The sequence below is a fragment of the Ipomoea triloba genome, chromosome 10, assembly GCF_003576645.1.
Source record: "Ipomoea triloba cultivar NCNSP0323 chromosome 10, ASM357664v1".
In the NCBI taxonomy this organism is placed as follows: domain Eukaryota; kingdom Viridiplantae; phylum Streptophyta; class Magnoliopsida; order Solanales; family Convolvulaceae; genus Ipomoea; species Ipomoea triloba.
Window position 1 is genome coordinate 18,935,014 of NC_044925.1, and position 16,425 is coordinate 18,951,438.

The window sequence follows — 16,425 nt, forward strand, 5'->3', positions numbered from 1 at the left end:
TTCGACTACATTATTCGAATATATTCGATTCGACTCGAATATTCGAATTCAAAATTGCTAACCTAATTTCTTTTTACAAATTCTCCAATAAATTAAGATAAAATATAATAAAATTTTCTATTAATATAATATTATACTAATATTCCATTAATATATTAATTTTATTATATATATATATATATATATATATATGTATATATTCGAATATATTTGAACATAGTCGAATCAAATACCTTCTGATTCGTATTTGAATTCGAATCAAAATATTCGAATTCGAATCACATTTGATTTGTTTACGCTCATACTTTCAGGTGCGCTGTTTAATGCCGCTGAAAAGGGCGGCCCGGCTGGAGAAGCGTTTGCCGCAGGATTCGCGGAGGACGATCCGCTCTATTTCATCGCGTCCGGGCCCGCAGGGATCGTTTCCCACGCGTTCGGGCTGTGCGTGTTGCAAGAAAGATTTGGGTTGGATATCCATATAGTTGACAGCGCCAACTTCTTCCACAGCTTTGTGGAGACACTCCGCCCAGGCACTAGGGGTCACTACATTCTCATCATCCCAGACCCGGAGGATGCTAGCCGAGGGGAAATGTTGGACGTGAAGACCTTCTTCGACGCGCAATTATTCAAAGTGCAGGTCATCGACGCAAAGGGGTTGGATATGTCGGGTATTGATTCCCAGATTAGAAGGATGGTGGGACCAATAATCAGCGAAGCCTTTTTGAAACCCTGGACACCCGCCCTGGCGAAGGCCACCGGTAGAACAATGCATGACCCGCTGCTACACATGACGAAGTTTGATTACTACAATTGTCATCACAAGCTTCTTAAGTCGGCAGATCACCTCCCGCTCCAGCACAAGACCAGAATTTAGGAAGATTTTCATTCTTATGTTCTGTATGTATGTGTCGCTATAGACCTTGTTGCTTTTCTCTCGTTTTAATAATATATATGTAACCACATTTGCTTTTAGAATAAATATATGCATGGGTGGGTTTCTGCTACAATTATATCATAACCACTTAGATTACTTCCAATAAGTTCAAATGTAGGGTTTATTAGGCCGGCCAAACGCTGTTTCACTTTGGTTTGGCAAATTATGCTATGGACCAGGTCCACCTAGCTTACAAGGTGAACACAGGTTTATGTTCACAATTTTAAATCTTAATATACAAAATTACATTACTCAATATTCACAATTTTTGAACTCTATATTCACAATTTTGTTATATGTATAGATTCAAAAATTGTGTTATAGTATTGAATATAGAGTTTTGAAATTGTGAACATAGAGTTCTAAAATTATAAACATAAAGTTTTAAAATTATAAACATAGAGTACTAAAATTATGAATATGAACTTGGGTCCATCTTGTAAGGTAGACCCGGGTCCACCTTGTAAGGTAGACTCAGGTCCATGGCATAATAACCGCTCTTGTTTATGCCAGCTTCAATTTTTAAGTTTTAATGATTGGACAAGTGCCAGCCCACAAAAAGAATGTCTAAGTCCCTTAGAATTAGGAATGGAGCATCTGAGTAGATGAAGAGACAAAGGCAAATGGTTGAAGGAATAAATTCGAAATGTCAGATAAGTGAGTCAGCTAAAGCACGCGAGAAATATGAAGACACATAACCAACACATTGGATCCAAAATAAAAGAATTAATCCCTCTCCAACGGATTAATTCTTTCTCTCCTATAAGTACAAAAGAGCAGAGAGCAAGGTAGAAGTTAAAAAAAAAAAAAAAAAAAAAAGAAAGAAAGAGAAGAGCATAGCAAGAATAGCAAAGTGCAAGAGAGCTCAAAAGCGAAAATTATCAAGTTCATATTCTTCATAGACATATCTAGAAAATAGTTGGAGGAAAAAGAAAATCATATTTTCTTATAAAGAAATCTCTACTGGGTGTAGATAGAGGGCAGAGTAACAAGAGGACCTTGTGAAAACCCTAAGGAGTGTAGCTTTGTGCGAAACACTCGTTGGTGCAGGAGTATAACTTTGTGCGAGATACTCGTCGGTGGGTGCAGGAGTATAACTTTGTGCGAGATACTCGTCGGTGGAGTGTAGCTTTGTGCGAAACACTCGTTGGTGTAGGAGTATAGCTTTGTGCGAGATACTCGTCGGTGGAGTGTAGCTTTGTGCGAGACACTTAATCTCTACTAGGTGTAGGTAGAAGTGTTGGGTTGGCACTTGATGTTCACTATTGTATCTGGGTGATTGAAGATAGTCGAACACTCGTTGGTGTAGGAGTATAGCTTTGTGCGAGATACTCGTCGGTGGAGTGTAGCTTTGTGCGAGACACTTAATCTCTACTAGGTTGTGCGATACACTTAATCTCTACTAGGTTGTGCGAGACACTTTTGGGTTCTCGAACACTCGTTGGTGTAGGAGTATAGCTTTGTGCGAGATACTCGTCGGTGGAGTGTAGCTTTGTGCGAGACACTTAATCTCTACTAGGTTGTTACTAGGTTGTGCGAGCACTTGATGTTCATTATTGTATCTAGGTTGTGCGAGCACTTGATGTTCATTATTGTATCTGGGTGATTGAAGATAGTGGGTAGTGGGTTCCTCCTTGGAGTGAAAGGAGCAGAGTCTGGGTGATTGAAGATAGTGGGTAGTGGGTTCCTCCTTGGAGTGAAAGGAGCAGAGTGGACGTAAGATAGGTTTGGCTGAACCACTTAAAAACAACTCCATTTGCAGAATTTGAATACAACTGACCCTATTACATTGTAGTATCTATTCATCTATACTTTTCTCAACTGAGGCTCAAACTCATGACCTTTCATTTGAGGGAGGCCACTACATGCCATTTGAGCACAAGGTGCTTGGCATGCAAGTTGCATTTATTCAACACCATACTTAAATTGTTATAAGCATTTCTATCGTATCGCATGCAGTAATATTTTCTCTAGAACTTCATTTTTGAATATAGCACTTTACGTACGTTTATTATGATGTGTATTTCAAGTTGAATTTATTCACTTGGAATTATTTTGGTTAAAGTGTTATTAAGTTTTAAATTGTTCGAAAAGTCTATTCACTCCCCCTCTAGACTTTTCAACACCCATTCGGGACCAACGCAGTTGTTACCATGGATTAGGGTCCTCATGCAAGGTAGACCCTAGTCCTAAAAGACATTGAATTATGTATTTTTAGTATTTGAATTGTGAACTTCTATAATGTAAATTGTGTTTCTAAGTCAAAACGCATAACAACTGTAATAAATTTTAAAAATATTAAATTGTGTATTTTTAGTATTGGAATTGACTGCAGAATTTGAAAGGAACTTGTGAATACAAAACAAGGTAATCAATTATATATATGTTAACATTGTGTGTTCGTATTATACAAATTGTGAAATTTTAGAAGGTAAGTTGTGTATTGGTTCACCTTGCAAGGTGGACCCGAGTCCACATAATAATTTGCCACAAGATAGATCTTGGTCCATGGTATAACAGTTGAGCGGCAAATTATATCATAGACTAGGGTTTGCCTTGCATTGTGGACTTTAGTCCAAAAATAACTTTTCAACTCTATACTTGCAATTGATATATTTTGTACTTGTAGAAAAAAAGTTTATGTATCTGTAAATAAATTGAAAGCACATAACATAATAATTACAAATACATAAAATGATAACTACATACACATAAATGTTAATTGCAGGTACAAAATAGATTAACTGTAGACACATAACATGTTAACCAACACCTTATTGTCTACAGTTAACATATCATGTACATGCATGTAATTAACAATTTATGTGTTTGTAGTTATAATGCTATGTATCTTCAATTTGTTTAGAGGTACAGAAACTGTTAACTGCAGATAAACATTTTTGAATCAAAGTTCATAATAGAATATGAACATTGGTCGATTGTATAACAATTGCAATTGAGGCTATAGGCCTAGGTCCAAGACTATTGAATTGGAAAGATAAAGCTATAGGCCTAGGTCCAAGACTATTGAATTGGAAAGATAAATAGTAGGCCACAACAGGGGAGATTTTTCTGTGGAAAGATAAATAGTAGGCCACAACAGGGGAGATTTTTCTGTGCACCAAAGTTCATAATAGAATATGAACATTGGTCGATTGTATAACAATTGCAATTGAGGCTATAGGCCTAGGTCCAAGACTATTGAATTGGAAAGATAAATAGTAGGCCACAACAGGGGAGATTTTTCTGTGGACTACGAATAATACATTTTTAATATATTAAAAGTATATTATTAGTTTATTGAATGTACTTTATTTGATAACATACAAAATAATGTGTTTTTAGTATATTAAAAGTATGTACTAAATGTACATTATTTAATACTACTCCCGTTCAATTTTGGTTGTCTGATTCGTTTAACGAGGTTTGACTGAAATTATTTTTAATCTAATTTTTCATAATATTAAGTTTAGCATTAATATATAAAACTTATATATTTAAAAACTACATTAAAAGTATTATTAAATACAAAAAAATAATAAAAAATTTACTAAAGAAAATAAGCGCTCCGTAATAAAGAAAGAGTTGATTTGACCAATATATGACAGGTAAAATGGAATAGAAGGAATAATATACAAAAGAATATACTTTCAGTACTCAAATAATGCACTTTATATAAAGAGTTTTTTTCCAAAATGGTCCCTCGACTATTGCTCATTCTCAATTTTGCATTTCGACTTTCAATTGCACCTAATGTGGTCCCTCGACTTTCAAAAACTCACCCAATTTGGTCCTCCGTTACATATTCCGTCAAATCAGTGTTAAAATGGAGGGTATTTTCGTCCATTTACCTATTGTTAGCCTAATAAACATTGAAAATAGTTGAGGGACCATTTTGAGAATAGTCAAGGGACCATTTTGGGAAAAACTATTTTATTTATTTCATTTTTGTTTATTTCCATTTTTTAGACTCTATAATTTAGAATTTCTATACATTTTTTTCTTACAAATATAAATAGTTAAAATCGCGCAATCCAACCTCAAAATTTTTAACTTTCTTTACAGACTTTTCCTCTAAATATACAAACTATTCCTATGAAGTTTTACAATAAGTTCCGTAAATTTCATTTTTTTTTATGTTCATAGACAATCAATCACTATGTATCACATTAAATATTACTTTTACCATTGAAAATAATATTTTTTTTTCAAGCGTAGACACCCAAAGAGTGTAAAATGTAGGGAAAATATTGGACCGAAAGGTAAATTTTTCTAGTAAACTTCTCAGGTGACCCGAAAAGTAAAATCTCGTCAATGTTTCTTGCAATATTTTCTGTATTTGATTTCGAAGTAATTATTAAATTTTATATTAATTTACATTATTTAAGATATTGTATGAAATCTTTTATATGTTTTCCTCTTCTTATTTTTTTTTATTAAGGCAAGTATAATTTATTTTGTAATGTGGACACATTATTTTTAATAATTTTGATTTAATTAAATTATACCTTAATTATAAAAATCCTACCTAATAATTTTAGTATATTACACGAGACACAATAATTATTATAAATAATGTTTAATAATTGTCAATTTGTATTCAACAATAAAATTTATAGTTAATTTTTAAGTCAATCATAAAATCTTTTGTGCTGTGGGCACATTATTTTTAATTATTTGAGTTTAATAATATTATATCTTATTTATAAAAAAAAATCCAAAGTAATATATTTAGTACTACAGATGTGACTAAGAATTATTTTAATCGGTGCTTGAAAATGAGTATTTATAAAATTTACGAAACTTATTGTAAATCTGCATAGGAATAGTTTGTATATTTAGATAGAGGGAAAAAGTCTGTAAAAAAGTTAAAATTTTTTAAAATGGATTGCATGATTTTAACTATTTATATTTGTAAGAAAAAAAATGTATAGAAATTCTAATTTTATAGAGTCTAAAAAATGAAAATAAACAAAAATGAAATAAATAAAATAGCTTTTCCCAAAATGGTCCCTTGACTATTCTCAAAATGGTCCCTCAACTATTTCTCAAGGTTTATTAGGCTAACAATAGATAAATGGACGAAAACGCCCTCTATTTTAACACTGATTTGACGGAATATGTAACGGAGGACCAAATTGGGTGAGTTTTTGAAAGTTGAGGGACCACATTAGGTGCAATTGAAAGTCGAAATGCAAAATTGAGAATGAGGAATAGTCGAGGGACCATTTTGGGAAAAAACTCTTATATAAACAAATAATATACTCCGTACTTTTTATTTATGTTTCATGTGCAGACTGCAGACTATACTCCATAGAATAATGGCTCCCCAAGGAAGAGTGAACGATGTTGAATTCCACACTGACCCACAACTCCACAAAGAAAAATGAAAATTTTTGTAATACCAAAATATTAAAAATGTTGACGAAGAAACTTGTAAAAATTATTCGAGGGTAAAAATTTGCTCATAAGTAATTTTGGAGCAATTGTTTTTTGCTCCAAAAATTTTCAAAGCCATAGGCAAATTAATAGCTCACCAGTGTACACATAATCAATGCTGGCATAATAAATCATGCCAAATCAAATCTCTAGCAAATTGCACGCAATATACAACAGAATTATATGTGCTTCTATTCCATACATTTGCCTTGTTTAGGCCTCAATTCAATATGTTTTTTCCAGCCACAAACTTGTGTCTGGAAACTGGAAGGTACTGGCACACGCTAAAAATGGCTAAAGAATTCACAGTAAACAAGTAAATAACACAAAAAAAGTTGACAGAAATTCACTGTCTAGATCTTTGTCACACTTTAATGTGTTCATCAGTGATGTTAAGCGCCCATATTGCTCACTTGCCACTTGGTGTTCTTCTCTTCCCATCTGCACTGGGTGCTAGTCTTCCAGGTTTTAGTGCAGATGAATTCATGACCATCCCAGTAGAGAGTCTCCTCGATGGTTGTGGGATTGAGCTCCTAGATAGGTATAACGAAGATTCAGATCAGATAGAATTAGGTATTAGGTAACTGCCATTTGTTTATGAACTGATGTCGTAGTAGAGATTTGTTGAGTATGAATATAACACTTTCATAATTCACAAAATAAAAAATGGGAATGGAAGTAATGGTACCTAAGTTCTGGAGTCTTGATTTGCCTTGGACTGGGTCTTTTTAACTTTGATGCCACTCCATTGGGAATACTAGAGAATTTGGGAATACTCAATTGGCAAAGGGAATCATGCTCCGAAGAACAGTCACTGGTAGCAGCATCCAAGTCAGAATCATCCACAGGGAGAGTATCGTAGTCTTGGCCTTCCTTCTTGTATGGTAAAGGTTTTCCAATGTTTTGTTCGGGGTATACCTTTGAACTATCAGGAGAATATTTCTCATATAACATCTCAGGTGACTGTCTACTACGTTCATCCAATCTGCTTAAAGAATAACCCCTACTGAAACCATTTTTCTTACTAACCATAGCATTGTCACCCCATTCACCTGAAACTGCATCTTTCTCATATCCATTTGATCCAGGACTATCAGGTTGCCAAGAAGGTGAGTTTGTCTGAAAGAAATGAGGATCTAAGCTTCGCCTTCTATCATATGCTGCAGAGTTTTTCCTAACCTGCAGATAACAATTCCAAAATCCCAGTTGTTAATTGCAATTTCTGTTTGAAACTATTTTGAAAATATAAAGAAATGAACTGATTTTCCTTGTTGAAGGTAATTTAGACACTCCTAAAAGAAAAAAAAAATGCATAAAGATGTACAGAAAAGGGAATGGGGTTTGATATATATATATATATATATATAATAAACATTTTTTTTCAAGAGGGAATAACTAGGAGGCCTGCTGATGAAAAACTCGCACTATTGAGAGTAAAATGAACCATAATCATATTGCTGTCCAGTTGCAGGCTAAAAGTTTATATATAGCAAGGAGTGTGTAATTCCCATCTAAGCAAACCAATTGAGAATACTATGAATACATTGGAAAAACCCGAGTGTCTCAAGAAATGAATATTTACCTCCCTGTTATTACCAACATCCACTGTAAGTTGCCCTTGATCATAGATTTGCATGTCCCCTAAACTGGATTGTGAAGGTGAAGATCCATAGGATGGAATTCTCCTTTCTGGACTACTTGATCTGGAATTTGCCCCCTCCTTCTTTGCCAAAGCAGCCTTTAGACTAGCAATCTGTGCAGGGAAAGGCAAATATTGCAATTTTCTTTCAATGAAAAAAAGAGTAAAATTATCCTACTAAAACTCCACTTATGTTCATACATGACTGTGTATGTATTTTTTTTTTAAATCTTAATTAAGGAAAAATAAAAAGAAAAGTCATATAAAGGTCCAAACGACTCGTAATATCTGGATATAAGAACTAGAAGAAAAAGCAGTCCGGTACTTGCAGATTGACAGTAAAATTTAAATTTTAAAAAGTAGGGCATGCAAATGGATTCTCATTATAACAATTAAATGACAAGTGTAGAACCTGTTCTTTGAGTTCTTTGAGTTCTTTGACATCAGAGCCATCTTTGTTTGCACGGGCTGCACCAAGCTCAACAGCAGACACACGTTCAGCAAATTTAAGAGTGCTAAGTGTCTCTCCAATAGCATCCGCCTCAGGACTAATGTGAACAAACATTAATGTCTTGGCTTGCCCTCCTAATAACATAAAGTCCAAGTTTCAACATCAGAAATAGAGGAAATAAGAAAAAAATTTGAAGTGTTTTCCTTAAATCATCATGGATGACCAGATCTTACCAAGAGAATCTTGCAGGAGCTGTGTAAGCTTACTATTCCTGTAGGGAACATGTGAACTCTTATTGCCAAGGGCAGATATCACATCTCCTAAAGCAGAGAGAGACTTGTTGATATGCTGAGCCTCCTTTAATCTATCACCAACTGCTTCAGTTTTGTCAGCTCTTTCACTTCCTGCCAGGTCAACCAGATGCAAACAACCACGAAGTATTGATCCAGATGTCAGATCTCTTCCCTGAACGTGAACTGTGAGGCAACTGGAGAAAATAATCAACCCATATGAAATGACTAAAGAGTAGAAGGGCATAACTCATCAATAAATTGAGCAGCCCTTACGAAGAATGGAAAAGAAGAAAATATAAGCACCTGTGGGAACGACTACTGCGAGTATTCATGGCTGTTGCACCCACTGCACGGTTCTTCTGCCCAAGATTCATCAAATTAATGACATCAGGTGTTGACGAGACTGGTACAACATTTGCATCGGGCACATTTAAACCCTTCTGGGAATTGTTACGGATTTCTAATGTGTTTAGCAGTTAAGCAAACTTATATGGGCTTGACAAGAAAAAAATTATGATAAGGAAGAGAATTGAAGTAGATAGAAAGGATATTTTTTGTTGAGACCATCCGTTGCAAGGAGATCTCTGACTTGTTCATTATAAATTTCAATCATCTGAACAGAGACTTCATAAGCCATCATGTTCTTTCTTTGCTCTGAGATAAAAAATAGATCACCTAATGCCCTGTAATTGACACCTTCGGTTTCCTTTGTGAGCTCATCAGGTCCAGACTATACATAAAAAGAATAAAATTACAAATATTAACTCAACCGTCAAAACAATGTTTGTCATAAAGCAGCACTACTGCACTAGCATAATGTGTGTATAAATATCTTTACCATTGTGTAGGTCTTTCCTGATCCAGTTTGACCATAAGCAAATATACAGACATTGTATCCATCAAGGACAGATCGAATCAGAGGCTGTGTGTCTGCAAATACTTCTTCTGCAGGATTTAATAACAAACATGGAGGAGAAAAAGGTAGTTTAAGACCAAATTCTAACAAATTGAGTATCTATGAGGGAAAAATGCAACTAGGGACCTTAGCAACCTTGGGCTGCAGATGAACCAAAACAGCGATTGAAAGTGAATGTTTTCTTTCCCTCTTTTCCATTTTTTGAAGGAGAAATTATTGTAATGCTTCCCTCTTCTACATGATCAACAGTGCTAAAACGACTTGGTTGCCCAGGCAAGAATGGTCGAACCCGGCAATACACCCTGATACTTCCTATTCAAAAGTTAAATGTTGTAAACATTCCACATCACAGGTATTGTCACCATCTGTGGAGAAAATCAAATTATAACATCTTCACTAAAGGAATTTACCTTTAAGATCTTGCACTAGATTATACAACTTGCGATTTTCCTCCAAAACTTTCTGGTATCCTGAAGCTGCATGAGCTAAGCTTCGCAGGTGTTTACCTAATATGAAAAAACAAGAACAAAGTTGCTAAGTCCTGGTCATGATCTCAATACACTTGCAAATTGCAATAATGTGTGTGTGTTTACCTAGATTGTCGACTTCCTCATGATATGTAATCTGTAGATTTTGTAACTCCTTTTTTGTAGCATTAAGGCTACATTTCAGATCCTGGACATTTTGAAAATTAGGATATGATTCTGGAAATTTTTAAAATTAAAAATAAAAATAAACTGCATGTGTGTGTGCATATAAATTCCATAGTCGAGCAAAATGCCTGTATATTTTGTTGCTGTTGCTTGACCAGTATCTGCTGCTTCTCAGCTTGTCTATCTGAGCCACTGTCATTAATTTCTCCATGGTGAGAAGTTTCTTCATCAATTGGTGTGGAGGTTGCTTCATCTTCAATCTTAAAATAATAACAACAACAATGAAATACAATAAAACTTTCTAAGATTCATATAAGAAATCATAACAAAATGGTCTACCTTTGTCTCTCCGGGAGGAAGCTCAAGGGGACAAAAAGTTGGAAGAGACATATCTTGAGAAGCTGGAACAGACATATCTTGGGATGCTGGAACTGATATATCTTGAGAAGCTGGAGTTGACATATCTTGAGAAGCTGTGTCCATCTGTTGTATCATGAAAATTGAAAGCCATTAAGCCTGAAGTTCTTTAGCACTTCTGTACAAGTGTTACTGAGTTGCAAGAGAGGTTAAAAAAATTTTCCTTCTTTGTAAATACCAGATAGATTACAAACATTTTATGTTGGATAGATTAAATAAAATAGTTGAAGAATTTGTGGGAACTCTACTGGCAATAAAAATGGGAACAAAAAAAAAAAAAAAATTAACTGAAGGGATTTATTCCTATTTTTGTCCTTTTTGTGTGACATCATGGCCCCCTTCCCCCTTTCTCTCCATGTATCCTGTAACCACATTGGGCTCTAACTAATCCAAAGTCAAGCTACTATTGGACCCCCTTTTGGGGGAGGGGGAGGGGGAGGGGGAGGGGGGCACTCTCCTAATACTTGTTACTCCATTTATGAGGCTCGAACCCAAGACCTTGCTTAAAAGGATCCAAGTTCTCCCCTTGGATATAGGTCAGTCCTTTTTGGTCCCTATTTGTTATAATATTTCAGACTTAAACTAGCCACTCATAGTCCCTCAGCTGTTCAAATTCATCCATCCCTTAATTATTAATGCTGCTAATTCCTTAATGGAAGGACTAATAGTCGCTAACTTTGCATAGTTGAGGAACTAACGTTGGATGATAAAGTTAGTGATAGTTATTCATTCAGTTATACAAAGCTATCCACTCCTCCATCCAAATTTAACGGAATCAATAATAAACTGTGACTAACTTGAATAACTAAAGGACCACTGGTGGCCACTTTTATAGTGATGGGGTTAATTAATTGAAGAGGATAAAAAGATGGGGACCAAAAAGGGTATATACTATAACTGAAAAGTACTACCAGAGATTAGAAAATAATCTACCTTTATCACTGTGGGAGGAATCTCAACTGGAGAAGAAGCGGCAACAGACATATCTTGAGAAGCTGTTTTAATCTGTCATATCATGTAAAGTTGAAAGACATTACACTAGATGACTAACATATCCTTCTAAACATTATTGAGTTAAGACTAAGTATTGTTTATGTCAGAAACATCTCATAAATAATTGAAGAATTTCTAAGAACTTTACAGACAAAAAAGCTGAGTGCAATTTAATGAAAAGTTCTACTACAGATTACAAAATGATCTACCTTTATATCTATAGGTGAACACCCGACCACAGAAGAAGCTGGAACAGAAATATCTTGAGTAGCTGTATTCATCTGTCATATCACAAAGTGTTGAAAGACACCATTCTACAAGAACTTTAATGTTTCCTTATAAACATTATGGGGAATCGCAAGATTAACTAACTAGATTGTATGCAGAAAAATCTCATTAAAAAACTGAAGAATCTATGAGAAACTTTACAGGCAGAAATATTGAAAATGTTGTTTATATGTCATTTAAACTCTACCTGCTCATTCTGGCTAGATAATCGTTGCTCAAATTCTTCCATAACTTTACTTAACAAATTCCCCACAACCTGTCCAAAAAGCATAGTAAATTGCTTATCAAAGAATATCTATTATTCATTTGCACTTATTAAAGTATGTTCTATCCAAAAAAGTTATGAGCTGGAAAGAAGCAATCTATAGTCCACAATGTTTCAACTCTCCCTTCCCCATAAGAGAATAGGGATAAGCTTAAGATCACTTACAAGTGGTATGTCTTCAGGTTTTTTATCAGAAAGAAGTTTGCTGACAAGCATGCGCAAGGAACCCAATTCCTCCTGCATGTTGGAGTGTTAGATGACTTTGTGGGCAACACTATAATGTATAGTAGAAAATTTATCTTAAAAGAATAGCCCAACTGACCGTCTCGCTATTATCACACCCAAGGTCACCAGTGACAAGAGCTCTTTCAACTATTGATGCACTACGCGAAATTGAATTCATGAATGGCTCAGAATTCCTCATAAAGAATTGCTTTCCAAAGGATGTAGGCTTCACATTCCCGCTTAATTTCCAGGAGCCATTTCCACCTGCTTGTTTCCACTCACTATATGATTTTAATGCTAGTACACAATTCACAACTCTAGATGCTTTCCCTCCCTGATTCAAATTGAAGATTATTATTACAGAATAAGAAGCCCTAATGCATACCATTCAACAAAATAGTGAAATGTGATAAATAAATTCCAAAAACTACCTACCTGTGCCAAATCAGAAGCTTCAAAAGTTGGAAGCCCCATTTCCTCCACAGCCACAAGGAAGTTCCGTACATTTTCAAAGTATTGGTATGCAGAAAGAGCTGCCCCATCAGGGACAGTAGCAGAATCCGGAGGTGCTTCAACGACCTAAGGATCAATAGGGAATGGCCATTAACAATCTCCAAAGTGAGATTTCCATGAATATAAAATTTAATTAAATCAAGAATCATAATAAAACCTTACTTTCTGCACAGAGCCAGGCTGAACTTTATTAAGAACAGTGCAAAGTATAATCCCACTCCGCAACCCGAGTCTGAAATCTTCTTCTGAAGGCTCAGCTGGCAAATCCCTACCCGCAACCACTCCAACTGTCTTTCTTAACCATCTAGCTGCTTCATTTCTTCTCAATGCTGCATCATACCATTCAATTCATACATCTTATCAAGCAGAATACACATTGAAGTCATTGAGGTTTGCAATAATCCCACCAAAATAGCAAAACCAGGCACCCCAACAGTCCATCAAACAATGTATGAAATGAGAATACTAACAATTACTACAAAACCTTGGGAATTAATGTCCCTAACCTACAAACTAAAGAACTTACTAACATGACTTTATCAGATTCCTTTTATCCCAATAGGAACAACAATCTTCAATCGGAATTTTAATCTCATAAAAACCTCAAATGAAATGAAACCAAGAGAAATTGAAATGGAGGCGACTATCAAGTATCAACAACGTTGGACAAAATACAAGTTGATCAAAAGAAGTGATCATACAAGCTTCTTCAGCCTTCCTGGCAGCGTACAAATCAACATTGCTCAACTTCTCCCCGTGATGTTGAATCACCTCCTCCACCACGGAAGCCGCCGATGACTGATTAACCGCCGCCGACATTGCGCGGGAAAATTCACAAAGAAAAACCGCCAAGAACAAAATTCCTTGGAAAACAACAACAACAACAACAACAACAAAAAAAGGATTTAAATTCCACAATTCATGCGTCAACCTCAAATTTCCCGACTTATAACAACACAAAATGCCTGTATGTATCGGGAAACAAAACGTAAAGCGTTTGTATATGCAGATATGAATGTTTATACAGAGGAAAGTTAGGCTTTCCGAGGAGAACTGAAGGAGGAGAGGGAAAATGGAAGGGGGGAATTATAGGATGAAGAAGGTGGGGGGGCGGCCTGGGGGGTGGCGGGTTTTTTTTTTTAATTTTTTTTTTTCAGTTTTATTAATTTATCGAAAAATTTTCTTTATTTAGGCTTTCTCTTCCGCCATGGCCATGCCCTCCCTTTTGCTTCCCTGTCTGAAAAACTGCTTGCCGAAGCTCTTTCCTAGCCGAAAGGTTCGGGCATCTGTTCGTTTTTCATTTCATTTTCATTTTTTTTTTTGGGAAAGGGAATATAAAATACTAATGAAGGAAATTTGACGACTGTAAATTATATCGTGAATCAGAGTCTATTTGTATTAGTTGTATAATAAATTTAAGTACATAAAAATAATATTATTATAGATACATAAAAATTGCACCAACAGTAATGAATTTATGTACATATAATTTTAACTTTTATAAACCAATCCGAAAATTAAAAAGAAAAATATTAATATATGTCATTTAAAATATTTTAATTGAAGTTTTTTTGTGATTTATTTTTTATACATTAAAATGAAGTTTTGGGGTTCAAATCTATAACCTCTCATTGCATTGTGAGAGCCACTGAACAAGCTACTTGGCTCACTCTCACTTAATTGTATAAAAAATGAATAAAAAGAAAACGTCAATGAGATAAAATTCTTGACAATGTGAGTCCTAATCCACGATATAACTATTGGCTATAGTCACTTTATTTTGGCAATATAGTCATTCTGCTCTCTCTTTTTGAGTTTGGCCTATTTGAGGTGATTGACAATTTTAGTCCATCGAATAATATAGAAGGTTTTTTTTTTTTTTTGAAAATAATATAGAAGGTTGATTTCATTATTAGTTTTATTGTACATAAAGAAAGATTTATAAGTTTGATTGCAAATAAAGAACAAATTATAAGTTTTATTGCACATAAATAAATATTTATAAGTTTTATTGCAAATAAAGAAAGATTTTTAAGTTTTATTGCACATAAAGAAAGATTTTTAAGTGGGTGTAATAAGCCATTTCTTAACGTTGATGGCTTACCATTTGGCAAATTAAAGGTTCTATTCATCATTGAAAAATTAAAATCGCCATTTTGTGAAAATAAATAAACAAATATAGATTAAAAATATGGTAATAGCCAAAAGAGAAAGATTAACTATTTTGGGACCTTTTTTTAGTACTATTGATTCTATTTGGGGCTGGTTTAGAAACTCCAAATTATAAATTTTAAAGCTTAAACTATTTTAGGTTGAAAATGAAAATTAGTATGTTTTTTAGGCAAATTATACTATGGACCAGAGTTTACCTTACATTGTAGACCCTAGTCCAAAATTAACCTTCAAACTATGTTTCTATAGTTGACACATTCTGTACATATAGTTGATGTTGGAAAAATAGCATAAAATGACATTTTAAGTGGTTATTTTGTGATATAAATATATGTGGGGTCTACTTCTAATTTGAATCGAGTCAAAGTGGATTCGAGTTCTTCGTAGTTAGACGAAGAAATTGATATATTGTACGCTCAAAATAGATAATGGATGAATGATAAATTAATTCTCAAAGTTGACCCATTTGAATTGAAAAAATGGATAAAAAGAAAACGTCAATGAGATAAAATTCTTGACAATGTGAGTCCTAATCCACGATATAACTACTGGCTATAGTCACTTTATTTTGGCAATATAGTCATTTTGCTCTCTCTTTTTGAGTTTGGCCAAGACGAAGATATTGATATATTGTACGCTCAAAATAAATAATAGATGAATGAGAAATTAATTCTCAAAGTTGACCCATTTGAATTGAAAAAATGGAGAGAAAAAGTTTTAAAGTAGATTTTGTTCCACATTGATTTGGGAAGTGGATTTACACCACTATTTATACCAGAGTCTTTCCAAAGCTTATTAAATTGTATAGCATAGAGGCTCTCTTGCTTGACTCATGTACGTTGGCACTTACGGATGAACGTAATTTTTAATTATATTACAAAAATGATTGTGCAAAATTCTTCCTACAAATCTTAATTTCTTTGATAAAAGAAAAAATAAAAAATTGTGTCTCACATTTTTTTTTTTGGATCAATAAGAGAATGTCACATAAGCTAGGTGGAAGAAGAAGAAAAAAAGACGAAAATATGTGTAATACTACTTTTCCTTTTTATTATTACGGCTACAAAATTAGTAATATAATTCAAGTGGTACATTTTTTATAGCAATGCAAAAAATTAAATCTAAAAATTTTAAGAGCAATGAACAATTTTTTAAAAAATAAAAATAAAAAAATAAAGCTCATACTATTTTTGGTTGAAAACAAACGTGTAATCTTTATATATATAT

The 16,425-nt window shown here is 34.1% G+C and overlaps 2 protein-coding genes across 2 annotated transcripts in view; one reads left to right on the forward strand and one right to left on the reverse strand.

The window, feature by feature from the left end:
* LOC116033257 (agropine synthesis conjugase-like) overlaps positions 1-874 on the forward strand; it is a 1,558-nt gene extending 684 nt beyond the window's left edge. The window contains exon 2 of the mRNA XM_031276013.1: positions 312-874. Within this exon, the coding sequence (XP_031131873.1) occupies positions 312-874 (563 nt within the window). The remainder of the gene's footprint in view (positions 1-311) is intronic.
* A 5,589-nt stretch (positions 875-6,463) lies between these two features.
* On the reverse strand, positions 6,464-14,112 carry LOC116031820 (kinesin-like protein KIN-14I). Its single transcript, XM_031274130.1, has 21 exons — positions 13,728-14,112; positions 13,189-13,355; positions 12,949-13,092; positions 12,611-12,847; positions 12,454-12,525; positions 12,211-12,279; positions 11,945-12,016; positions 11,676-11,747; positions 10,665-10,808; positions 10,454-10,585; positions 10,266-10,347; positions 10,083-10,178; positions 9,808-9,984; positions 9,595-9,701; positions 9,308-9,486; positions 9,060-9,221; positions 8,697-8,950; positions 8,425-8,597; positions 7,956-8,126; positions 7,062-7,552; positions 6,464-6,906 (listed from the first exon to the last, which is right to left on the reverse strand). Exons 1-21 carry the CDS (start codon positions 13,843-13,845, stop codon positions 6,783-6,785), a joined length of 3,243 nt encoding a protein of 1,080 aa, XP_031129990.1. The 5' UTR covers positions 13,846-14,112; the 3' UTR covers positions 6,464-6,782.
* Between the last annotated feature and the right edge of the window lie 2,313 nt (positions 14,113-16,425).